Source organism: Sorex araneus, chromosome 2, assembly GCF_027595985.1.
Source record: "Sorex araneus isolate mSorAra2 chromosome 2, mSorAra2.pri, whole genome shotgun sequence".
Lineage (NCBI taxonomy): Eukaryota > Metazoa > Chordata > Mammalia > Eulipotyphla > Soricidae > Sorex > Sorex araneus.
In genome coordinates this window covers 117,838,214-117,865,881 of record NC_073303.1, presented here as the reverse complement: position 1 = coordinate 117,865,881, position 27,668 = coordinate 117,838,214, and the positions used below count along the sequence as shown (strand labels likewise).

General features: G+C 38.6%; 1 protein-coding gene across 1 annotated transcript in view; it reads left to right on the top strand.

Moving 5' to 3' along the window:
- PKHD1L1 (PKHD1 like 1) overlaps window positions 1-27,668 on the top strand; it is a 187,237-nt gene that overhangs the window by 71,569 nt on the left and 88,000 nt on the right. The window contains exons 30-46 of the mRNA XM_055127690.1: window positions 986-1,107; window positions 4,069-4,201; window positions 4,686-4,881; window positions 7,197-7,339; window positions 7,983-8,087; window positions 8,793-8,981; window positions 10,073-10,243; window positions 12,605-12,831; window positions 13,725-14,709; window positions 15,592-15,840; window positions 16,925-17,074; window positions 19,117-19,291; window positions 20,390-20,546; window positions 21,071-21,227; window positions 22,745-22,824; window positions 23,268-23,397; window positions 24,106-24,235. Of these exons, the coding sequence (XP_054983665.1) occupies window positions 986-1,107; window positions 4,069-4,201; window positions 4,686-4,881; window positions 7,197-7,339; window positions 7,983-8,087; window positions 8,793-8,981; window positions 10,073-10,243; window positions 12,605-12,831; window positions 13,725-14,709; window positions 15,592-15,840; window positions 16,925-17,074; window positions 19,117-19,291; window positions 20,390-20,546; window positions 21,071-21,227; window positions 22,745-22,824; window positions 23,268-23,397; window positions 24,106-24,235 (3,499 nt within the window). The remainder of the gene's footprint in view (window positions 1-985; window positions 1,108-4,068; window positions 4,202-4,685; window positions 4,882-7,196; window positions 7,340-7,982; window positions 8,088-8,792; window positions 8,982-10,072; window positions 10,244-12,604; window positions 12,832-13,724; window positions 14,710-15,591; window positions 15,841-16,924; window positions 17,075-19,116; window positions 19,292-20,389; window positions 20,547-21,070; window positions 21,228-22,744; window positions 22,825-23,267; window positions 23,398-24,105; window positions 24,236-27,668) is intronic.

The following is a 27,668-nucleotide window of genomic DNA, read 5'->3' as shown; positions in this document are numbered from 1 at the left end:
GTTTAATTTTTCTTTTTTACTGTGGTGATATTACATTATAAAATCACAAATTTTGGCTGTGTGTCCTTATAAACCCATGTCAATATATACTATTGACTATCTGAAAATAATCAGATCATGTCCTTCACTATACATTTCCCTTTTGGCCCAGTTACCTCGCACATACCTACATTCCCTTCTGACAACAACTGATTGGTCTTACAACGTAAAAGTTTCTCTTAATTTATTTTTCCTCGGGACTATACCTGGAGGTGCTCAGGACTTAGTCCTGGCACTGAGCTCAGGGATCACTCGTAATGGACTTGGGGGACAATATGTGGTGCCATGAATTGAACAGCATGCAAGACAAGTGCTCTACCTGCTGCGCTTTCACTCTGGCATTGTTCTCTATATATCACATATGAACAAAATTTAATGGAATTTACTTCTGTCTGTCTTGTTTTCCTAAGCACGGTACCCTTTCCATCCATTCTCATTTTAAAAAATTAAGGAAAAAACTCCATCTTTTTGTTGATAGCTGAGCATATTGTATATACACCCATACTGTATACCCATATTGTTTGTGATTATGGAGAATGCTGTGATATTGAGGGGGCATATATAGCTCTTCAGATGAGAGTTTTCTCATTATTTTTGCATTAGTAATTTTGTTTCTCTCCACTCTCTCCTTCCCATCCCTTTCTCTGTTTTATTGATGTTCTAGTTGTATTGTTGAATGTGTGTGTGTGCACGTACACATACATACACACTGTTGTGGAAGGATTCAACTCAGACAGGTGTGACTTCAGTGAACCCCATGATGAAAAATACGCCACGAACACTGTGGCCAGGATTGCAGCCCTCTGAGAGCATGTGTGTTAGCCACACACATAAAGGATCTGCAGCTCACACTGCACTGGGGCTGTGTTCAATGACTTTTGATGCCCAGCAAAGCACCAAAATTTGCTGTTATATTTTAATGATCTGTTGTTGTTTCCTTCCGAAGGTGGTACTCTTCTGACTATCTCTGGATTTGGCTTTAGTGAAAATTCACAAGTATTGGTTGGCACTGAAACCTGCATTGTGATCGAAGGGAACTTGAATAGGATAACCTGCAGAACACCAAAAGTAAGTCAGTGGAGCTTAGAGTTTTAATTTTTAATCTAAGTCTGAAATGGAACTAACCAATGGATGTGTCAGTAAAGGGTTAAACAAGTGTTACATTATTTACCTAGGCATTGAAGTGTAATCGATGCACTCTGTTTTTTTTTAGCATATTTATGCTAAGATCAAAATACAAATAGTTCCTTGTTCTGGACACTTAACACCTAGGAAGGAAAACAGACATGTAAACTTAAATTAAATGGTGTGTTTCATTTGAAATAAGAGAAGTAGATACCAAATGAAGATTAAGTTCAGTTGAGAAAGGGTGGAAGAACATTTCTTACATAATTGTGATGTATTTTGAGTTTGAAGATCCAGTGGTTGATTAGATAAATCAAAAACAAAAAAAACAAGCACTAATACATATTAAAAATGTAAGGAAGCAATCTAAACTGGAAAAGTAATCATTTTAGTTTTTACAGAGAAATATATAATCCAAATTTGTAAACTTTTTCTTATTGACAAAATTAAAATAAAACAAAAAGTGAAATTCTTCATGATATATACTTTTGTAAGATCTATCATTGTTATTTAAAAAAAGGATAAGAAATGAAAACCAATGACAGCATTTACATTTTAACCAAGACAAGTTTGCTTGTTATATGTGAAAGGATAATAATCTACTATTACCATTAAAAATGTAGCACACTGAGTGTGGGCATTGTGTAGTTTCAGTACTGGGAAAAGAAAATAAATTCAGACAAATATTAAGCTGAATGATAGACAAAAGAATAAGGAGATTATTTAAATTGCTTTGTTTAAATTATGAATTTCAGTTAAACACTAAATGTGTATTCCGTAAATACTAGATTCTGGGAAAGATTTCTTTTTTTCTTTTTAATATAAAAAATATATAGTTGAGGGGCTGGATATATAATACAGTAGGGATGTAGGGCTTTTGTCTTATACCTGGCCAACCCAGGTTCAAGTCCCAGTGGTCTTGACCATTCCATATGTTCCCCTGTGCAATGCTAAAAATAATTTCTGAGTACAGAGCCAGGAGTAACTTCTAGGCATCACTGGGTATGACTAAACAACAGAAAGTTAACGCGAACATCCATAGTTGAGGTACATGGTTGTACTAGCATTTCTATTTATAAATAGTTTCGGTGTGCATAGTTACTGTCCTCCCAATTTTATCAAAGTGTCCAAGACCCTCCACCACTATTCTAGATGCAAATTGTTTAGGTGCTATGCCTGTGAAAGAACCAGATACTTTTCTTAGGGTCCAAATGTTCATCTATGTCAGTAAAGAATAAAATAATGTGATTTGTCAGTGAGGAAAATAAAAATTATATTTGATTCTAGTCATAAGCAAATGGTTAAAACTTTTGGAATCAAATGTGTTATCAATTAAAGAAATATTTGTCCAGAGTCTTTCACTATAGGAAATCCATGGGGTATTCAATAGGATAGGTACTTTAAAATGGATCAGAAACACCCACAAAACCATGCTATAATACTTATTTTTTTTATTAGTTTATTTTTAATTAGAGAGTCATCGTGAGGGTACAGTTACAGATCCATACATCTTTGTGCTCATGCTTCCCCCATACAAAGTTCAATAACCCATCCCTTCACCAGTGCCCATTCTCCACCACCCGTAAACCCAACATCCCTCCCCCCCTCCCCAGACCCGTCTCCCCCCACCCCACCCTGCCACTATGGCAGGGAATTCCCTTTTGTTTTCTCTCTCTGATTAGGTGTTGTGGTTTGCAATAGAGGTGTTGAGTGGCCATTGTGTTCAGTCTCTAGTCTGTATTCCACCCGCCTCACCCTTCCCCCACATGACCTCCAACCACATTTTACTTGGTGGTCCCTTCCCTGAGTTACCCAGAATGAGAGACCAGCCTCCAAGCCATGGAAACATTCTCCTGGTACTTATTTCTACTATTCTTGGGAGTTAGTCTTATAGTCTATTATTCTATATTCCACAGATGAGTGCAATCTTTCTATGTCTGTCTCTCTCTTTCTGACTCATTTCACTTAGCATGATACTTTCCATGTTGATCCACTTATATGCAAACGTCATGACCTCATTTTTTCTAACAGCTGCATAGTATTCCATTGTATAGATGTACCAGAGTTTCTTCAACCAGTCATCTGTTCTAGGGCACTCGGGTTTTTTCCAGATTCTGGCTATTGTAAACAGTGCTGCGGTGAACATATACGTGCATATGTCACTTCGACTATACTTTTTGGCTTTTCTGGGATATATTCCCAGCAGTGGTATTGCTGGGTCAAATGGGAGCTCAACCTCTAGTTTTTTGAGAATCGTCCATACTGTTTTCCAAAAGGGCTGAACTAGCCGGCATTCCCACCAGCAGTGTAGAAGGGTCCCTTTCTCCCCACATCCTCTCCAACAGCGGTTGCTTTTGTTCTTTTGGATGTGTGCTAGTCTCTGTGGTGTGAGGTGGTATCTCATGGTTGTTTTGATCTGCATCTCTCTGACGACTAGTGATGTAGAGCACTTTTTCATGTGCCTTTTGGCCATTCGTATCTCTTCCTTGGTAAAGTTTCTGTTCATTTCTTCGCCCCATTTTTTGATGGGGTTGGATGTTTTCTTCTTGTAGAGTTCAACCAGTGCTTTATATACCCTTGATATCAACCCCTTATCTGATGGGTATTGTGTAAATATCCTTTCCCATTCTGTAGATAGTCTTTGTATTCTGGTCACTGTATCTTTTGCGGTGCAGAAGCTTTTTAGTTTAATGTAGTCCCATATAATACTTATTTTAAAGAACACAAGATATGGCCTCCATCTGAGTTACTAAAATTTATAATGTCTGAGAACTGACTCTGATTCATGACTTTGAAATAAGCATTTCTTCAAGGTTTCTTTTTAGAATAATTTGGTTTTAGCTTTTGGATTTATGAATCTCAACATTCAAGATCTTATAATAGCCATTTTCCTATTTTTTTCAGAGAACTGAGGGTACAGTTGATATTTCAGTTATTACCAATGGATTTCAAGCCACAGCAAAGGATGCCTATAGTTATAATTGTTTACAGACTCCAGTTATAACTGACTTTAGCCCAAAAGTGCGGCCGATACTAGGTAAGAAGTCTTCCAAAATGACAGGTCTTTTTGCACATATATGCAATGCCTATGCACTAGTTTATATACACACATATGTATTTATATTTGGAAAGGCTTTTGAAGCATAGCTTCTCCTAATGACTGTTTATTCCATTTATTATTTTACATTGAGCACTTGAAGTGAAAAAAAGATAGTTAGGTTTTGTTTTGTTTGTTTGTTTCTGTTTGTTTGCTTCAGGTATTGGACCCAAAAACTCACACATGTAAAAATATTGTCTTTTCTTTAAAAAATGCTGTCCTATTTTGCCCCTGTGAAACAATTAGATGTGATGTTTATTTCACATGGCAATGAGTTGTTCTTTCATTGATTTTTATTTTACCTGTAAAAGTGTTAGGATTTTGAATACCACGAAGGATAAAAATGAGATTCACATCATGTACAAATTTCATATAGCATAATATATTTAATTTCTTTCTAAAGTATTGTCTTTTTAAATAACAGGAGATGTTAATCTTACAATAAAGGGTTATAATTTTGGAAATGAACTGACACAAAATATAGAGGTGTATGTTGGAGAAAAGCCCTGCAAGATTCTTCACTGGAACTTTACAGATGTTAGATGCCTTTTGCCCAAGTTGTCTCCTGGAAAACATGATATCTATGTGGAAGTCAAAGAATGGGGCTTCGCATCAGCAAGGTATGGTAATAAATCTAATTGTTTTGGAGTTGTTGATCTCATGGGGAGAATAGGGTATTGTGAAGAAGGAAGTAGTCAATAATCTTATAGTATGTTAGCATTGTTCTTTGCTTTTCTAAATATCCTTTCTAAGTTTTGAGAAACATTTTGTGCATTTAAAGATTGACTTTATTTACTTATTTGTTTTTCTGTATGTGTTTTTTATGCTTTAGTTTTTATTTTATTTCTTAAATTTATTTTATAAGTTAGTTCACAACATTTGATTACATTTAATAGTCAAACACTAATCCCACCACCATTACACCTTCCATCACCAAATTCAGGATGTTTTCATCCCCAACCCCAGTCCCTGTTCTAAACCACAACTGAACGAATATATTTTGTATTGTCTGTTTTGAAAAACTACTGAACATGCTTACAGAAAAGTGTTCATATAGAAAACAGTATGAAGATTGTTCTATTTTGGCAGAAGCCATTAAGACATTCTATAGGATATCACTAACATGTTAAAGTTTGGGTGATGAGAGCTTTGGTATATATATCTGGAAATATGTATATACACATACATATTTCCCTCTATGATTTGTTGCTTACTGTATGAACCCCCATCAAATATGGCATGGTAATTATGGAGAATGGGTAGGGAGTGTCCAGGAATATGTTCACTCATATGTGAGGCTCGGCCCAAGCAAGTGGAGTGGCCTAGAGTGTGGCAGCAGTTAGATTGTGGAGGTCAGCTGCCAGGACTGGGTCCCTTGGGTCAGGGAGGGCTCTCACCCACCCCACTCTGAGGGCCCCCAGTGAAAACAGTCTGGCACAGAGTCTGACGGCATGGCTATGGGGGCCTCATTTTATGCTCCCTTCTGGGAGAAGCAGCCATGGGATCTGGAGGGTGACCAATGATGAGATTATCTGGTGCCAGCAGGAGGTGGCTTATGGATGTGTCCCCTGGGTTGTCAGAGACAGGGGAAAGCAGGCAGAGGATCTCCACTTCCATGTCCCATTGAGCCTAGAGTCCAAGGTCATAAAGTTCCACATTACCTGGGTTCCATGGGACTTCACTTAGCTGTGAGGCTCACCCGAGCTTCCAGGAGAAGCAGCCGTAGAATCTCTAAAGGTTGACTTTAGAAATCAGTACCATTAGGTTACATGATTCTCTCTCTCTCTCTCTCTCTCTCTCTCTCTCTCTCTCTCTCTCTCTCTCTCTCTGTGTGTGTGTGCTGTTTTTATTCAACTATTCAACCATTCATCCTAATTGAATTTATTATAATTAGGAGCTTATTTAGCTTTCAAAAGGGATCTCTAGGCCAGAGAGATCAGACAAAGGGATAGAGAGATAAGCACTGCAGGTTAGGTGCTTGCCTTGCATGTTGCTGACCCATATTCAATCCTTATCATCACAAAGCACTGCCAGGAGTGATCTGAGCACAGAGCTAGGAGTAAACTCTGAACATTGCCAGATGTGGACCAAATAGCCCTCTCAAAAAAGAGATGTCTAATTTGATATTATTAATAGTTATGTAATTTTTATTCACTGTATCATTGTCATCCCGTTGTTCATTGATTTTCTTAAGTGGGCCTCAGTAATGTCTTTATTTGTCCCTATCGTGTGCTAGTGTAACCTGATGGCATCTACTCGCTCCAGGAACACAGAAAGCACGTTATGTTACTGTTTTTGGCATATCAAATATCTCATGGGTAGCTTGCCAGGCTCTGCCGTGAGGGGGAAAAATAATAAATAAATAAAAATAAAAATAAAATAAAGAGAATGCAGTCACGCACTCCAAGAAAATTTGTATTGCTCTATTCCCAGAGCTTTGTTTTATAGTCTCTGGATCTTGGCCGTTGATGAGATTACATGGCGCCAGTGGGGAGTTTGTGGGTGTGATTGCCAAGCTACTGGAAAACTGGGGATCTGGGTGGAGGAGGCCCAGTCCGATCCGAGAGCTTGGAGATCTCAGCCACGGGTCCCACATACCTGGGTTCCTCTGCTGGTTCCTACATGGGTTAGGCTTGTTCGAGCATGTGGAGAGTGGCGTTGAGCATGGCTGTGGCTGTGGTTCTGGAGGTTTTCGGCTACCAGGGCTCTGCTTGGGGTGGGGAGGGAAACTCAACCCACTCCCCTCAGAAGGGGCCCCAGTGAAGACATGCTGGTGCAGCGGCAGGAGTTTCTGCCATAATTATTATTAAATTACAAGATTCTGATAATAATAAATATATTATTAAAGGAATCATACCACAATAAAACTTTAGCAACATGATCCTATTAAAACTTTATTTGAAACATCTTTTATTCCTTTCTAATTTTTTTGCAGAGACAAGTTAAATGCTTCTGTACAGTACATTTTGGAAGTGACCAATGTGTTTCCACAGAGAGGCTCTTTATATGGTGGAACTGAAATCACTATTATAGGTTCAGGATTCAGCACAATTCCGGCAGAGAACTCTGTGCTCTTAGGTAAGTTTTATCCTCACAGGAAAACTGTCTCATTTTTCTCAACCAAAGGATATGCTATAGGTGCTAATTTATTACATAATTCCTTTTGGTCATGGAGCCTTTATCTTGCTATTAGTCTAAAGAGTGAAGTGTATTTGGTTTAGAATTTTCTGTTGGAAATAGTGTTTTAGAAATTCTGCCTTTTCTTGGCTGGAGCAATAGCACAGTGCGTAGGGCGTTTGCCTTGCACGTGGCCAACCAGGGTTCAATTTCTCCATCCCCCTCGGAGAGCCCAACAAGCTACCAAGAGTATTCAGCCCACACGGCAGAGCCTGGCAAGCTATCCATGGCGTATTCGACAGTCACAACAAGTCTCACAATGGAGACGTTACTGGTGCCCACTCGAGCAAATCGATAAACAACAGGACAACAGTGCAACAACAGCAGTGCATGAGAAATTGAATACTTGCTTTTGATTTCAGGAAATATTATGTTTTAAGGAGTTCTATGTTCTCAAAACAAGTAGTACTCGCACACAATTGCTATCAGGAATGATCAGAATCTAGATAAACTGGAAGTTTTTCAGGAGGTTCATAATTTTTTAATGTCTGTATTTCAGCAAGTGTTCTTAAAAAGTTTGGTGTCTTCATTTTTTTTCTTTTAGGATCCTTCCCTTGCAATGTGACATCATCCTCTGAAAATGTCATTAAATGTATTCTCGGTTCAACAGGGAATATATTTAGGATTACCAACAATGGGCAAGATCCAGGTATCACTGACACTTATCTTTCACAAATAATGGAAGAACTTTGTCCTGGAATTGATTTGATAATTTAACACTTGGAATTATCCAGAGAATTATCCAGAATTATCCAGAGAATTATCCAGAAATAAGTGTTGCCATTTCTTTCTATAAATATGGCAGAAGTCTACTGGTAATGCATTCTCTTGACGTGGAGTGCCACGGATGGGTCAGGGTTGTTAGGAAGTTTAGACTGTAAAGTACCAAAGTTCATGCCCTGCCATTTGATTTTACTCTAGTACAAAATCTGCCAAATTACTGTGTTTGAAACTGATGACGGGTTTCTAAGCAAATATTCCAGTTGAAATTATATGGGGTTTTCTTTATGCTTCTGCACCTGAGAAAATTCTAGGTTTTAAAGACTTGTGATAGCTTTTAATATATCCCTTATGGGATTTTTGAAAGACCTGTCTTTATTTTTCACTTTGTTTCTTGGTCATTAGTTTTGGAATTATATGGTTTATTTTGTCCTTTTGGTTTCTCATTCTCCTACTTTCCATGATTTCTGTTTATTTTTGTTATGCTTTTAAATCATGCACATAATTCTTTGACAGTGTTTGTTTAAAGGTTTATTAAGTGGTGGATGGAGAGAACACAATATTTCCATAGGTAATGAATAAGATTATTCTTACAAATTTTCTTTTTTAAATGTGACTCAATTCTTTCTCTCAGTCCATGGATTAGGTTATGCCTGGTCACCTTCAGTGCTAAACGTCTCTGTGGGAGATACAGTGATTTGGCATTGGGAAGCACATCCATTTCTGAGGGGAATAGGATACAGAGTTTTCTCCGTTTCCAGTCCTGGGAGTGTGGTTTATGATGGCAAAGGATTTACAAATGGAAGAGAAAAATCTGCATCAGGTCTGATTCTACATTCTTGAGTTTTTTGCATTATGCTTCTTTTTCCTTGACATAGAGAAAGACTTTTTTGTTTATATTTAAAATACCTTTGTATGAATAGCATTGACAAATAAATAAATGGTTCCATTAACATTTTTATTATAGTAAAAGTATTAAAAATGTAATGAATGTCAGCACAGTATTTTATACATGGAAGGAATATATAGGAATGTCAGTACAGTATTTTATACATGGAAGATGGGTTCTAGTGAGTTTTGTTGTAAAAATATCTATATTTTGGGCAGGAGGGATAGTTCAGGGGTTAATGCATTTGCCTGTCATGAGGCTGTGCCAGGTTAATAAAATCTCCAGCACCCCCTATGGTTTCTTGAGTCGGCCAGGGGGGTAAAACCAGGAGTGAGACCTGAGCACCAGGTGTGGCCCCAAAACAAACAAATAAGCAAAAATATATATTATTTTGATTAGTCAACCAATTGAAATTATTTATGAATGCAGTCACACTACTAATAAAAATTAAAATGGGTTTTAATCATACTATTCTCATAGCAAATAATATAACCTTGTTGATAGAATCAACTGTAAAATCAGTAATTCTTCTAGGACAATTCTAGATAAAGTGTGCCTTTCAGATGGCCTTTATGACTAGTTTGTAAATTTTATGCCTAAGTTGTAAATTTTCACTCGAGAAAAACTATTATTTACCTTTTATCCATCCTGAATTTTTCTTAAAATCTGATAAATTGTTTCATACTTGATATGATCTATCTAAACAAAAACTAATGTGTGGCTAAGATTTTTAAATCTCTAGTATCTTGATTAATGTCTCATATATGATAGATGTAAATAAATATTTTTGATTAAATCTTTAAAAAAGATTTTAAAAGATCTTGCCTTCTTGGTAAGTAAATTCATTATAAATGGTCGCTCTAGTAACCAGTGAGTCATTTTCTTATACGTCCTCTTGAAATAGCACACTCACAAAAAATAGCCAACCAGTCATCTGTGTTTGCCTTTGAGTGATCATTTCGGATTTCTTTTTAAAGATGGATTAACTGCTTGTGTTTATGACATGCACTATCATTCCATGGCAGGCTCATTTTCTTACCAGTTTACTTCACCTGGACTCCATTACTACAGCAGCGGCTACGTGGACGAGATGCATTCAGTGTTCCTCCAAGGCGTCATTATGGTTTTACCAGCTCAAACCAGACAGGTTCCTCTGCACGTGTCTGTGGATAGCACCGAAGCAACTTTTGCTCAGGGTAAGAGGGCTCAAGACAGGAACTGTGTCATTCAGGGAACTGAGGGTCACCTTCCTGGAGTAGCCAGCAGAATTCTGGTTCTTTCTGCCTCTGCCTCTTACTGACCATATGGCCTTAAATCAGAATGCACCGAGGCTGGAATTTATTCTATGAAGTAAGGATCCTCCTACTGGTGGCCTGCTGGTCTTACATAACCCTACTGTGTGTCCACTAAGTTGTAACAGGAAAACTTCTGGATATTGTGAACCACTATATCACTGTATCACTGTCATCCCGTTGTTCATCTATTTACTCTACCGGGCGCCAATAACGTCTCCAGCCCTGAGATTTTAGCAGCCTCTCCTTACTTATTTTTCCCAATAATTGGAGGCTCTTTCAGGGTCAGGGGAATGAGACATGTTATTGTTACTGTTTTTGGTATATCAAATACATTACGGGGAGCTTGCAAGGCTCTGCCATGCAGATGGGATATCACGGTAGCTTGCCGGGCTCTCAAGAAGCACACACACACACACACACACACACACACACACACACACATATATACATATACATATATACATTGATGTCTGTGTTCCCTTTATGATGTCTTGATGTCTATGTGATGTCTATGTTCCCTCTATGATGTCTTGATGTCAATGTGATGTCTATGTTCCCTCTATGATGTCTCTTGCCCCCGCACCTGGCTGTCTTCACCGGGGCCCATTGGAGGGTGTGGGTTGAGTTTCCCTCCCCACCCCAAGTAGAGCCCTGGCAGCTGAAGACCTCCAGAACCCAGACATAGCCATGCTCAAGGCCCCCTCTCCACACGCTCAGATGAGCATCACGCATGAACCCAGGTATGTGGAACCCAGGGCTGAGATCTCCAAGCCTGCTCAGATCAGGACTGGGCCTCTTCTGCCCAGATCCCCCATTTTCCAGTAGCTAGGCGGTCACACCCAGAAACTGCCACCCAGTGCCGTATAATCCCATCACCGGCCAACATCCAGAGATTATAAATCCAAGCTCCTGGAAGCAATCTCCTATAGCCTAGTTCTCCCTCTGGGAGAACCTGGCAAGCTACTGAGAGTTTCCTGCCTGCATGGGAGAGCCTGGCAAGCTCCCCATGGTGTATTCATATGCTAAAACCAGTAACAATGATGGGTCTCATTCACCTTATCTTGAAAGAGCCTCCAATGCGGCACCCTTGGGAAGGACAAGTAAAGAGAGACTTCTAAAATCTCGGGGCTAGGACGAATAGAGACATTACTGAGACTGCTCGAGAAAATCAACGATCAACGGGATGATGGTGATGATGATGATGATGATGATGATGATGATGATTGATGATGATGATGATGATTGATGATGATGATGATGATTGATGATGATGATGATGATGGTGATGATGATGATGATGATGATGATGATGATGATGACGTGTCTAGAAATATGTTCACTCATGTGTGAGGCTTGGCACGAGCGTGTGGGAAGTGGCCTAGAGCATGGCAGTGGTTGGGTAGTGTAGGTCAGCTGCTCTTGGGGTAGGGAGGGCTCTCACCCTCTCCCCTCTGGGGCTCCCAGAGTGGAAACAGGCTGGCTCGGAGTCCTTTGGCATGGCTTTGGAGACCTCATTTTATGTTCTCTTTTGGGAGAAGCAGCCATGAGTTCTAAGAGTCCACTAAGATATAACAGGAAAGCCTCTGGATATTGTGTATTACTAAAAATACATTGAAATGTGAGCTAATGGTCTTGTTTTATTTTTCCCATAAGCTCTCATTATTTTTTTTTAAGTAGGCAAGTCAAAAAATAAGTTTGGGATCAGGGATACGGTGCAGCCTCCAGGCTCAGCTCACAGGGGGACTCGGTTTCACTGGAACCTTTGGGTGTAGTACTGGAGACCCACTGGGGACCTTGGGGGACTCACCCAGTCTTTAGTCCTCAGTTCCTCAGGTTCCAAGCAGTACCACACCCTTGGATCCTCTCAATTAACTGCACATCCCATTTGCTGCTTAGGAGGTGCCCAGATTAATTATTTTTATATGCCTGTATCATCTTTGTCCAGGTTTTCTTTTAATTTCTTCAACCACGCTTTTACTCTGAAAAAAAAATAATTTATGAGCCCAAGGTACAGGCACTCACTGTGTGTCCCACTGACCCTGGTTACAATCTCCAGCCTTACCCGATTTTCCAAGCACCACTAGGGCTCACTCTTGAGCGCAGAACCAGGGCTAGCCCCTGAAAAACTGGAGATGAGGTCCAACATCTCCCATCCCAAAGTTTAACCACCGTATAAACCACCATCTTCAAAATAAACACAGCTTTTCAAAAAAATAATAATAACCGTGATTGAAAGCAATTCTTTTGTCGTCTTGCTTAAAGGTAAACCTATGGCTTTACACCCAGAAAGCTCTGCAGCAAGCTGCATGGCAGTGGAACCCCAGTGTGACCCAGGCAATGCCAGGGTTCAAAATTCAAGCAAGCTTGTCTTTGAGCTCTCGAGTTGTTCTTCACCCTCTATAAACAACATTACCCCAACTGTCGGAACCCTAAATGAGCTGATAACAATTTCTGGTCATGGTTTCAGTAATCTCACATGTGCCAATAAGGTAAGAATATCAAGGTCTTTTTTGTTTCTATAGTAAAAGAAAAAGTAAAAGAAGGTGTTTTGTCCATAACCTCGTAATTTAATTTCTAAGCACATTATTACAATCTAGTCCACACACTGTACAAGTCTCTCTTTTAAAGTATACAATTGAAGAGCTTCTTGTGTACTCAGAGTTGTGACTCTATAACCATCATCCATTTTAAAACATTTTCATTACCCTGGAAAGGAATCCCACAGTTCTTAACAGCACCGCCATCCCCTCTCTTCAAACCTTGGTAACTATCCCTGAGCTTTCTCTTCCTGTGGATTGGTTGTGTCTCTTGATCATTACTTATAAATTGAATTATATAATGTATGTCATTTATGATTGAATTTATTCACTAAGCGTGTTTTCAGGGTTCATACATTTAGTTCATGTATCAGTTCTTCCTTTTTATGGCTAAATAATAATCCATGGTATGTTGGATTTTATTTATCTATTTATTGCTTCATGTACATTTTGTTTTTTATTGTTTTACTATTATTAACAGTATAACTGTAGGCATTCATGAATAATCATAACTTAATTTTGAGATTAATGTGGAAGATATTTTTTAATTAGCCTCTGAGTTAATTTTATAAATAAAATTTTTATGTTTGATTTCTTCTGCTCCTCTCTGTGTTGTGTTACAATGACTGGGGTCACACAGCACTGGTTGTGCTACTAGGGACAGCAAATGAGAGGGACCCCAGAAAGATTCAGCACATAAGTTAGGGTAAGGCTAGAACTTCCAGCCTCTTGCCTGTAATGTTGGCACTGTATTCCTAAGTCATATCTTTGAGCCCGTTATTTATTTTTAATTTAGTTATTGCCAGAGTAATGCTTTGACCTGATTACATTCATTTCTCTTTCAGGTTACAATTGGAAGATACCCTTGTGTTGTAAAAGAAAGCAGTGCAGATTCCATTGTGTGTCATATTGACCCTCAAAATTCAATGGACGTTGGCATCAGAGAAATTGTCTCTGTAACTGTCTACAACCTGGGCACTGCTATAAGCACACCATCCATTGAATTTGATCGGCGATTTGTTCTTTTGCCAAATATTGACACGGTATTGCCAGATGCAGGATCAATTACAGGAATGACAAAAGTGACCATCAGAGGCTCTGGATTCGCAGTGTCCTCTGAGGGTATAGAAGTCCTTATGGGTTATTTTCCATGCCAAGTTCTATCTGTGAATTACACAACCATTGAATGTGAGACATCTCCTGCTCCCCAACAACTGGTTAAAGTCACTCTTCTAGTGCATGGGGTGCCTGCTGAGTGTCAGGGGAACTGCAGCTTTTCATATTTAGAGAGTATTACTGCTCTTATCACAAGAATCACCCCAGACTCTATCCTGGGGCCTGTAAACGTTCTTATTGAAGGAGAAGGCTTTGGCACCGTTTTGGAAGACATCACTGTTTTCATTGGCAACCAGCCATTCGGAGCAGTGGAGGTCAACGAGAATAACATCACTGTCTCCGTAACTCCTCTCCCAGCTGGGTTCCATGCTCTTCGTGTTGTGGTGGGCTCTACAGGCTTGGCCCTGGGAAACCTTACCGTCAGCAGCCCGGCCATAGCATCTGTCACACCTGCTTCTGGGAGCCTTGGTGGAGGAACCATTTTGGTCATCACGGGAAATGGTTTTACTCCAGGAAACACCACGGTGACTGTTGGAAATGACCCTTGTCAAATGATTTATGTCAACTTGAGTGAAATCCACTGCCACAGTCCAGCAGGGGCAGCTGGAAGTGCCAGTGTGAAGATCACTGCAAATGCAGTTGCTTACCCACCTCTGCTGTTTACCTATACCTTGGAGGACACTCCTTTTCTCAGAGAAATTGTCCCAAATAAAGGTACTCCAATACCTACCTTTTTATTATAGTCATGTCATATTATCAGTGATACTTATGAGTACAGTATTAAAGTAGTGTTGATAAGTGATTATTAAGATTATTTGTAGAGGGGCTGGAGAGATAGCACAGCGGGTAGGGCGTTTGCCTTGCACGCGGCCGACCCGGGTTCAAATCCCAGCATCCCATATGGTCCCCTGAGCACGGCCAGGGGTAATTCCTGAGTGCAAAGCCAGGAGTAACCCCTGTGCGTCGCCAGGTGTGACCCAAAAAGCAAAAAAAAAAAAAGATTATTTGTAGATAAACATACTGACTTCTCAACATACGGAATTCAAATTCTGTGTAATCTTTTTTTCCAAAGAGATTTGTGAGAAATCTCAGTTTTCTGGTTTATTTTTGTACATTCATGGAATAAAATTATTTTTAGTCACAATTCCAACTTCAATTTTAGAACAAAAATTCATATTAACATGACCCAAATTTCAATAAAAAATGAATGTTTATTTGCAGAGTAATACTTATCTGCAGACTAAGAATAAAACTAATTCATTATGTCATTAGTGCAGATGTGCAAAAATTCCATCTGAATGGGCCAACGGTCTGTAAAAATTCATGGGTGCTTGATCTTACTAATTTTCAATTATTTTAGTAATCTTAAAACTATTAATATTAGAATCGTTAATATTAATATGTGCTGAGGTAAACATGCACACTTAATATACCAAAGATTGTAATATATTATAACCCAAATACATATAGCATATGAATATTTATGTTATTTTTTAAAATGTTGGATTTCAATTTTGGAAATAAATAGGCCTGCCTTAATGTCTGTGTGTTAGAATTTAGTTCTAACTAAACTTATATTGTTTGCTTTTTTTAAAGGTCCACCAGGAACTGAAATTCAGATCACTGGATCTAATTTTGGTGTAGATGCCTTGGACATTTCAGTGGTGATAGATGGTGTTCCGTGCACTGTAATGAAGCTCAATGATAGTGTCCTTCACTGTCTTGCTGGAGACCATCCTGGTGGTGTGTTTCCTGTTCTGATGCATCATGGGAAAAAAGGCTCTGCTGTGTCAACAGTTACATATGAGTACCCACTTACCATTCAAAATATTCAACCAAGCCAAGGTAGTGATGAATAAGCAATAACCTAGAAATATGTGATTTTGTTTTAGCAAATACTTATTTAGAAAAGAAAAATCACCGCAAAATTTGTAATTTCTGTAACATATTAAATATTTTTGGGAAAGTAGGAGGTGTGTGGTTTAACTAGCAGAGCATGTGCCTTGCATGTTTGAGGCCTTGGGATCAATTCCTGTCACTCAGTGGATCCTAAACACAGACTGGTGTGGTCCTTGTGACCCCTAAATACCACTGGGAATAGCTCCCACAATACTAGCAACAAAGAAAATTCATTTTGTTTATATATTAAATGGAAAAGCATGCAAGAGCATAAATTATTTACGAATATTGTGATTAATCCCTGTATTTCTCTTTGTGCTATATTAATTTATTTAAAATTGTGGCCACAATACATGTGGACAATGTTTGTTATCATGTTAAGACATCACTAGTCTGTAATGATATGTATATAAACAAGTTTTGTTTTCCTATTTAAAAATCATTTTAACCTTGATGGGGGCCAAAGAGATAGTATAGGAGGTAAGGCACTTGCCTTGCACTAAGCTGACTTGGGTTCGAACCCCAGTATTCCATATGGTTCCCTGAGTACAGCCAGGAGTGATCCCTGAGCACAAAACCAGGATTGGAATCCCTGAGCATCATCAAGTATGGCCCAAAAATCAAAAATTAAAATAAGGGCTCAGATACATAATACAGAGGGTAGGGGCACTTGCTTTGCACACAGCCAACCTGGGTTCAATCCCTAGCTTCCCATATGGTCCTTTGAGCCCACCAGGAGGATTGCAGAGTGTAGAGCCATGAGTTACCCTTACCACCGCCATGTGTGGCCCCCAAACAAGGCAAACAAATCACTTTTACCTTAAGAAAGTATAAGCACTAAATGTCAAATGCAGTTCTAATTTTATATTTGTCTTAACTCTGAAATGCTCAGACATGTTCTTAGTAAAACTTTTATTATAAGGATCTTTAAACTGAATGGAACTTCCATTTTAGATTTACTTTGTTTTAAATAGGCTTTTTTTTAAAAATTAACTGTTCCCCTCTTTTCTTCTCTCTTGCCTTCACCTAGGAAGCTTTGGAGGTGGCCAGACCCTGACTCTGACAGGCAGTGGGTTCAGTCCACAAAATTCTGTCGTGTCAGTATGTGGCTCAGCGTGTACAGTGGACAGACTTAACTCAGACAGCACAACACTTGTATGTAAAATTCCACCTCATCATGGTAAGCCTCAGAACCAAAGAATGGTAATGGTGGAGAAATTTAAATCTTAATTTTATGAAGAGTCTGCCTTTCTGTTTCCAAATGTTAGCATTCTTTGGAATCCCAAATACTGTTCTGCCTCACAGTCATGGCCTCAAAACTGTTTTCTCTACGTTGATATCTTTCGAGATTCCTCACCTGTGTATTAGATTGAACCATAGACCTTCGGTGTGTCATGTAAACAGAAACCTCTAAGTTTATTGGGCATGACTGATGGAAACTGTGTTCTCAGTTCCTTTGGAGCCTTAAATTTGTCATCTAACTTGGCAGTGATTGCATTGTCTTGTATTTCAATGCCTTGACTCCAGTTGAGGGTGCCTTTGGGCAAGTTATTCAACGTAATGTATCTGGTCATCACCTATAAAGCCACACTTATAGTCACCTACTTTATAAGATTAATGTCAGAAGATATATATATATATATACACATGTACCTATATATGTGTATATGTGTATATGTGTATACTCATACACACGCACACATATCACAATCACGATCACGAAATCCCGTTAATCATCGATTTCTCGAGCGGGCTCAGTAACCTCTCCATTTGTCCTTTCCCTGAGATCTTAGAAGTCTCTCTCAACTCAGCCCTCCCAACAATGTCCACTGGGGACTCTTTCAGGGTCAGGAGGTGGCCAGGGGAATGAGATCCAGCTTGTTACTGGCTTTAGCATACGAATACACCATGGAAAGCTTGCAAGGCTATCCCATGTGGGCAGGAAACTCTCAGAAGCTTGCCAGTTTCTCCCAGAGAGAGAAGTAGGCTACAAGATATTGCTTCTGGGAGCTTGCTTTTAAGTCTCTGGATGTTGGCCATTGATGGGATTACACACACCTGGGTTCTTCTGCCGGTACCTTCATGCGTGAGGCCTGTCCGAATGTGTGGAGAGGGGCCTTGAGCATGGCTGTGTCAAGGTCCCGGTGGTCTTCTGCTGCCAGGAGCTCTGCTCGGGGCAGGGATGAAAGCTGGAGTCCATCCCCTCCGAGGGGTCCCAGGGAAGACAGCCAGGGGTGCGGGCAAGAGACTCTCTGCACACATATATAGTGGGTAAAATTATATCAGAAAAATGATGCAATATTTTCTACTTTTTTTTATTTTTTAGTAAATAATTGTGGCTGAGAGCAAGACTCAGAGGAGCCCCCTAAATCACATTTTGTCACTGACTCTGTCTCCTAAGTCAAGTAACTTAAGTCTTTGTGGGTCTGTTTTTCCATTAAATGGGCATTTATTCATTCTAACTTAGTGGGTTATTGTGAAGTTTAAACTTCTGATATTTTAAGGCCGCAGACATTTTAATTAAAAGTTTGAGATGAACAAAGACAATATTCCAGATGAATAAAGATTTGTGGTCCTAGTAAAATTTTTTAAAACATTAGCCAAACTTTATGAGGCTTTTCTAAACATTTGACTTATTTTTCTCTGACTTCAATCTAAGATTCTTATGGATAGCTTTATAACATCAAAGTTGGTATCATTTGGGGACAGCTATATTTCAAGGTTGCTGTGCTTTCAAGATTTAATAAGGTTTTTTAAATTGTTTGTCTAAACCCTTGCACAGTTTGCTACTTCTTTTTAGGGTTTTATATGGGATTTCTGTCGTTATTTCCATCTCTTACCTTGCTTTTAGCTTCTACAAAGGGCACTCATTTGTCAGCTTGCCTGCTGGAAGCATTTTCTTTTCTTCTCTGCTCTAATTTTTAATACTGGACACTTTAGAATTACTAGAAGACCAAGCAGGCAGGGTGTGGAATTTTCTCTGTAAATGATTTCAAGGAAGAATGTAAGAGTTGCTTTTTGTTTGTTTATTTGTCTTTTGTTTTCCCTATGGATAATGCACATGACATGTGCCTTTTCTGGCTATTGAGCTCTCTGGCTATTTGACATCAGGCCTGTAGATGCCGGGAAAGGAATTTGGTCAAAGGGGAGATGTTATAGAAAGTGGCGTGGTAGGACGTTAGAGGTAAAGAGTTAAGGCTGCTCACTTGGATCCTCTTCTAGGTGAGGGACCGGCGCAAGCCTGTGAAGTGACTGTGGCCAATGGGAAGGATCTGTCCCAGTCTCCTGCCCTTTTTACGTATTCCGCATCCCTGACGCCGTTCATCAGTGCAGTATCTCCCACGAGAGGCACCACAGCTGGGGGAACCAGGCTGACAGTGGAAGGAACCGGCTTCAGGTACTGTCGATTTCCAGTTTACACCTGATTTCTTTTACACCCACAGAACATGCATATATATAAGCATGAAATACATGCCAGAAAAATCAGAAGTTGCCCTGAGGCAAATATGTAACCATACTTAGGTTTAACATCATTGAGGACTTACATCACACTACACATTACCTTTTTCCACCAGTGAAACTTCCTGCCTTTCCTTGGTAGGAATTTTTTTTTATTCTATTTTATGGTAAAGAGACTGAAATAAGAGAGTTTTAGTAATTTGTCCCAAAGCCTAGAAACACAATAAATTTGCCTTCTTGTTAAGCTTTCCTTCACACCTCCTCTCCTACCATGATTTCTTTTTTTTATTTTTTTTTAATTGAATCACCATGTTGAAAGTTACAAAGCTTTCAGGCTTAAGTCTCAGTTACATAATGCTCGAACACGCATCCCTCCACCAGTGCATGTATTCCACCACCAAGAACCACAGTAAACCTCCCACCCACCCTCCCCCCACCCCCCGGTCCCCCCATTGGATTACTAAAGCATATCTGCTGTAACTGATCAGATTCCCTTGTCCGAAGTATGTTCACTATTTGGTTCTAGTAATTATTTGTTAGTGGATTTCAAGAAGCTAAATCTGACTTCAAAACCTTCAATCAGTTTAGTCATAGAAGGCAGTTTTAATTTCCAAGTATTTGAGGCAACCACTTTAAGTTTAAATTATCTTATGTCTACATTTCAGTATGGAAATTGAGACCTGTGGATGTGGTGAAAATACCACATAAGCAAAGTGAGCTCTGAAAGTCCCTCGTCAAGGTGTCTGGAAGTCAGCTGAGAATCACTCCATAACTGAGCTCAGGCAATTTTCACCCACACAGATACACTGGCTACTATGTGCAATTCTGTGTCTGAGACCCAAGCTCTTTGTTTGCCTTTAATACAAATGTTATAAAGTATTAATTCCTGGGGGAAATGCCACTTTGCACTTTGACAGATCAGAAGGTAAAATCATCATTTTGAACAGGATGTATAAAAACAATAGGACATGACTGTGACCTCAAAATCGGAGAAACATTCCAATATTTTCTTTCCTCCTTCCTTTTCTCCTTACAGTGAAAATATGCAGGATGTCCTGGTCATGATAGGTAAAGCCAAATGTGATGTTGAATATTCCAACAAGACATGTATCATCTGTGTGACAAGTGTCCACATGTCTTCAGGGGAGGTGCCAGTGCATGTCAACATCAGAAGCAGTGGGCTGGCCAGAGTGGTAAGAGACAGATATAGTATAGGTATACTATAGACAGGTATAGTATACCTACATAGGTATATTATATTGTATACATATTATATATTACATTAAATATATAATAAGTTGGGTGTAGTGAGCACAGCTGTAGAAGCACCAGTACATAATTAGGAGGTGACATAATTAGTAGTGGATGTGGAGTTGGCATCTCTAAACAGTAACAGAACTGTGGCAGATACATTGAAAGTGACTTCTGTTTTCGTTTCCCTTTCCTAAAATTTTATTATTTCAATTTTTTAAACTATTCTGGATAATGAAACATAAATATCAAAAGGGATGATTTTCTCCTGCACTTAATAATGCATCGTTGTGGGCTAATCGGTAATGGACTTTTTATGAAAAAAAAAAAACAACATAAAGCAGGTTATGTTTTATTATAAATTAAAGTGACATTTTTACATTTGTTTTAGGGTTCCTTTTGGAGAAATTGAATGAAGAGTTCTGATCCAGACTAAACTGATATTCTCTCTCATGTTCTATTATAGGACGATGCCTACTTCAGCTATGTTGATGTGTGGTCGTCCAGCTTATCCTGGGGAGGAAAATCTCCCCCTGAGGAAGGGTCACTAGCTGTTATCACAAAAGGACAAACCATTTTATTGGATCAAAATACCCCTGTCCTGAAAATGTTGCTTATTCAGGGTAAACTTCTCATTTCATTTTAATTTATTTTGAGCTTTTGGACCATATCTGGTGGCACTTAAAGTTTTTTCCTACCTCTTTGCTCAGGGATCACTTTTTTTTTTCAAATTTTTATTTATTTATTTATTTTCATTTAGTAATAGATTTTATGTAGCTCAATGCATTCACCATTTTATCTCAATGTTTAATCAAGATGAACAGATCTTAATACATTATTTGGTATTATTGCTGTAGCACCTAAAGTTCCATTCCTATGACCCTTGTTTTGGTATATATGTGCCTATGCCTGTGCAATGCATCTCAGCCTAGTGGTGTTTCCTACTCAGAAAGCACTAGTGTGGCGGCCCCCAGGGCTTGTATAAAGTCAGAGAGATTTGTTAGACTCCAGAGGAAATGACGTCCTGAGTTTTCCTGGATCCCAGATGGTGGGTCTCACTTTTGCCTGAGAATCTGCTGTCAGTTATTACCTGGAGTTATCTCTGCTTTCTAATACTCTATTCTTGCTCTTGAAAAGTCATAACTGTTATACCTACACAGAAAAAAAAAACAGTCATTGGCAAGAGTCAATAGAAACTTCTATAATGGTTTGACTTACTAAAAAATCAATACTTTTTTTTGTTTTAACTTCTGGGTTTATAGCAATATTTAGTTCATTTGAAATGATTAACTCTTGGACATTTGTACATATAAACCTGTCTTTCATGAGTTTACATAAGTCTCATAAGAACGAATTGCTGGGGCTAGAGCGATAGCACAGTGGATAGGGTGATTGCCTCCCACGTGGCCAACGCGGGTTCGATTACCAGCATCCCATATGGTCCCCCAAGCACCGCCAGGGGTAGTTCCTGAGTGCATGATCCAGAAGTAACCCTTGTGCATCTCTGGATATGACCCAAAAAGAGAAAAAAAAAGTTAAGAATGAATCACAGTACATTGCTTAGTATTGCTAAACAGGGTATAGTTGCTGGTACGAATCGAGAATAAAAGCTGACCACCGATATTGGTGTTATATTGGTTTCTATAAAAAATGCCTTTTTCTCATTATTTTTGTTTTACATTTCTATTTTGTGTGCCTGTGTTTGTATAAGTATAATTAAATATATGCATTCTTTAACAGAATTTTAAATAACAAATGGTCAAGGGGAAAAAATCTGCCTTGGAATTTGATATTTTATCAACTGTGCCTATTTTTGTTACCCCTGAATGTGCTTAAGACTTACTCCTAGCACAGCACTCAGGGATCACTCCTGGTAGGGACCAATGGACCATATGTGGTGCCAGGGATTGAACCTGGGTTGACCACATGCAAGGCAAGTGCCTATACACTGTACTATCTCTCTGGACCCTTACCTGTGTCTTTTCTGAAATTTTTATACATTAACTCACCGAAGAACATTATGTGCAGTGATATGCATAATGATGTAGGAACAGGAAAATAAAATTTTAGTATGTAACTTACTAACCATATTTGAATAATAATTTACTTTATGGTAAATTTTAAAACTGTATTTTGATAGGTGGAACTCTAATTTTTGATGAAGCTGACATCGAACTCCAAGCAGAAAATATTCTAATTACGGATGGAGGCATTCTTCAGGTATACAATAGAATGTGACAGATATTCGCTGGTAATCTCACAGTTTCTTTCTAAAACAATACATACAAAATGGACAATTTATTATACTAGTCTCTCACAAGTTTATCTTTGTGTGGGTCTCTGTTATTAGTATAAAATCCTTTCCCTGGGGAAAAGTTAACCAGAATGTTATTGTACCTTTAGTGGAAGATTGTAGTATATTATCATCAGGCAGAATTTAAAATAGCGAAAAAAATGACTCTGACTGAGGTGAGCTTTTCAAACTTGTAGCAGAGACTATTTAACTGAGTAGAAAAGGCAGATATTTGGGAAACACTAATGACAGTTGACCAGTAGATATTTCTAAAAGATGAAAGAAAAGGGAAGACTTTCCTCATGAGTTATTCCACTGGTGTATATGGAGCTTTGTATTTTCTCAATGAGGCTTGTGAAATCTCTTGTAGATTGGGACAGAAGCATCCCCATTTCAACACCAGGCCATCATTACCTTGCACGGGCACCTCCGGTCTCCTGAACTCCCAGTGTATGGCGCCAAAACATTAGCAGTGCGAGAAGGGACCCTGGATCTGCACGGTCGGTGCCCCTGGGGCTCAAGTTGTTGGACAAGAAGAGACTAGACAGGGCAAGAGATAATCCTTATGCATAGCACTCTATACACATTTTTCTTTTTTATAATCACATTCAAGAAAATTATCAGTATATGAAATGATTTTCATCACACTTGAAGTTTCAGGGTAACTTGTTACCTAAAGGAAGCATGACATGGGAAATTTTTTGTGCCAAAATATTTTGTTTTGTAACAATTGGTCTCTTATATAAATGTGTCTGTGTATGTACATGTAACGTGATAACTTTTATGACCCATAAATGGTCTGCATTATGCTCTATATACTAAAATAATTTTCAGATACTTATATTTTATTTCTATAGATTCTCAATGCAAGTAATTCTTATCAACAACGATCAAGATAATAGGTCTCAGCTCCTTTTGTCAGTAATATCTATCACATTTATATTCCTATAAAGAAGATAATCATAAATGGAATATATCATTTCAGAATACCTTTTTTAACTTTATAGACACATGTTTTATAAAACCCAATTACTACTTTTGTAAAGCAAGTATTCTTCTTGTTTTTGAGGAAAGGCATGTCATGGTTAGGCAGTGAACATTCTCAAATTTTTTTTCATACCACAAAAAAAAGATCAAAACACATCAAGCTCTGTAAATGTCTCAGAAAGTGCATCTGACTCATTCCTTGTTCTGTGTGTCATCTCCAGGTCTTCCAGTTCCTGTGATCTGGACTCGTTTGGCTCAGACTGCAAAGGCTGGGGAAAAGACTTTGATTTTACAAGAAGCAGTGACATGGAAAGCAGGAGACAAGATTGTAATTGCAAGCACTGGGCACAGGTTTGATATCTCTGGACCTGATTGTTTTGGTTTAGAAAAGATATTTTTTAATCATGTAGAGAAATTATTCAGAAAGTTCACAACTGTTTGATTTGAACTTGAAATACAGGAGCTGGATATAGTGCAGTGACAAGCACCTTACCTGTGTTTATTATTATTTTTATTATTATTATCATTTTAGCACCACATGGTTTACAAAGCTGCTAATGGTAGGGTTTCATGCATAAAATATCTTGGTAGGGCACCCTCCACCATTGTCCCCATGTGCACACTCTCTCACCCCACACCTATGTTTCTTGACATCCTGCATATGAGGCAGATCATTCTGTCTGCCCCTCTCCTTCAGATTAACTTCACTCTCAGTGTTATACTCTCCAGATCCACCAACGAAGCAGCAAATTGCATGATCTCATCTTAGGGTTGAGTAGTGTTCCATTGTGTAGATGTACCATAGTTTCCTTGTCTAGTCATCTGTTCTCAGATTCTTGGGCTGTTTCCAGATTTTGCCTATTGTTAACACGGCTGCAATTGAAATGGGAGTGCAGATGTTTTTCCTAAATGGGCCCTTGGGGTAGATGCCAAGAAGCAGAAATGTTGATTCATATGAAAGTTCAATTCTTAGTCTGAGAAGTGTCCATATTTTCCAAATGGGCTGGGACAGCCGACATTCCCACCAAAAGTGAATAACGGTCCCTTTTCCTCTACATCCATGTGAGCACTGTTTGTGATAATGTCTGAGATAATGTGTAAGTACATTACACGTTATCTGAGTATATCTTAGTAAGATATGAACTAATATCTCATTGTTATTTTAATTTGTATTTTCTTGGCAGAAAATTTTATTGTCAGATACATTTTGGCCATCTGCATTTCTTCTTCAGTTGAGGAAGCGTGTCTGTTTTTTATTCATTCTGTAGCACCCCGCTCACCCCATTTTTTTGGTGGGGCTTGTTGTTTTTCTCTTGTAAAGTTCTACCAGTGCTTTATATTTCTTCTGTCCTGACCATTTGTTAGACGACTGGTGAGCAAATATCACCCCCTAGGCTGTGGCTGTCTTTGATTCTGGCCATTGATGTGGTCCCATTTTCTTTGCTTTGCTTTGTCTAGTTTGCTTGACCAACGAATTGAGTAATGATGATACCCCTGGATCCAAGTCATGGAGAGTTCTTTGTTCTCTCACCCTTACCATAGTTTGATTTCCCCCTAGTTAGTGGTCCCCTACTACTTCCTAGTCCCCCCTATTTCCACTCACCTGAGGACTGCCAGGTGAAGGTCTTGAGGTTCCCCTAACCCCAGCACTGAAAGATATAGCTTTGGGGGCCCCGCATTATAGGGGTGGCCTGGATATCACTGACACCTCAGATCTGACTAGTACTACATCCTAGGGTCCTTCCATTGAACCGCCAACCAGTTGGTGGGCTTCTCTAGACCTCCTGAGCACCACTTGGAAGGAAAAGCCAAAACAACTCCCCCCAAAACTGTAAAACTTGAAACTTCTCATAAAGAAATAGAAGTTTCCAAGTAGACACTTGCTAAATATTAACATTGGGACTGCTGTTTTCAGAGTTTTAAATAAGAGAAAATTTCAACTTGAACCAATGAAATCTATCTTTATATATTCATATATGTATCAATAAGTGTCTTAAGTGTATTTCCTAATTAAGTTCCCACCTAAGATTCTATCTGAAAAAACAAACTAGATTCTCTCTGAAAAAAACAAGTAAAAGAAAATTTTATTTTGAACCAATAAAATCAAATATATATGTACATTTATATATATTTATATATATGTGGATATATGTAAATGCTTTGACTGTTTTTCCTAATTAGGCTCCTGTCTAAGATTATATCTCAAAAAAGAAATCTGCAGTTAAGTCACTTGTAAACCTTTGACTTAGAGCTTTACTAAATTTATTAATGTATGTAACAATGTAAAGGCGCTTCTTTGTCAGGAGTCAGAGAAAGCAGCTAGTGAACTCTTTGTTTTCCCAAAGTTCTGGTAACAAAATTATAATGATTGAATAAGAGGAAAGAAATCATCATAGAAAGAATGATAATTAGCTTGATCTTTTGCATGTCTGCCATTTATTGTTAAAATTGTTGATTTCCCTTCATTTCTGTTTAATTATATATTTTAGCAAATAAGAAATAAAGGATTGGTAATATGGCTGTGTCACACATATCAGTGGGAAGAGAGAGCAAGAGTAGATTTATTTTTGTTTCATTGTTCAAATTGTGAAGAGTAGTAAAATTGGACATATTTATACTTACCAGGGAACAAATAAGAACTTATAAGTAGCAGCTAAAGTATACTTAGTTTTTGACTCAATTAAGAATTTAAATTCAAGCTGGCATTTTGAGTTTGCCATTTTCCAAGTTAAAAATAGATTTGCAGGTGTTAGGAAGAGTTAAATGCATGTATTTAGCTGTATAAGTACTATTTTTTCTGCCTTGGAAGAAATTTTAATTACAGAATGGCAAAGTGAAAAAGCAGCAAAATGACAGGGTTTACTAATTGATTAGAAATTTCTCATTTATAGTTTTCCTATATGTAATTTAAAAGCTCAGAATTTAGCATTAGATATTGAATCTTTTAATTCATACTATTGTAGTTACTGTAGCATGTTTACAATACTGTTAATGTGTATGGTTTTTATGTACTGATATTACACCTTAGCACCACATAAGAACCCAAGACCTTCCAGATATGTCATTGTATTTGTTGCCCATTTCTTCATCCCTTCCTTACCTTCAGAAAATTAAATTATAAGAAACAGTAACTAAGGAGGTTCCCACCAAAGCTAACCCAGTGTTTACTGGATTATTTGTAAATTCTATTTGAGAGTTTTATGGTAAGAGGTCAAGAACATTACTTCCAGGGCCCAGAGAGCTAGTACAATGGTTATGGCGATTGCCTTGCATGCAGCCCACCCTTCAGTCCCTAACACTGCTGAGGGTCCCCTGATCACAACAAGGAATAACTCCTGAATGCAGAGCCAAGAGTATCCCTGATCCCTTACCCCAACAGCTGCCACCACACCCACCCACCCACCCCCCACCCAAAGAATGCTGCTTTTGAGTCCCATTCTTGGCACTCACCAAGTCAGGGCCACTAGGTATAGCCCAGGTGACCCCAGAGCAGAACTAGACCAAATACTGAACTGTCAGGCCTGTGGCATCTGGCCAAGTACCTTCAGCACTGCTTAGACCCATTGATAATAAAGGAATTCTACATCTAAGATCAGTTTGCCTGGGTGAAGCTTCCAACAATACCCCTTAACCAGGCTTGCTCATGTGAAATCACCTTTCTGGGCTTTAGTAAAATCAAAGGCTATTGGCCTCCATTGTGGGAATTAATGTAAATGTATAGGTGTTAAAGGTGTATGCTTAACCCAGGGCCAACCCTGCTTTGACCCACAGTACCACACATAGT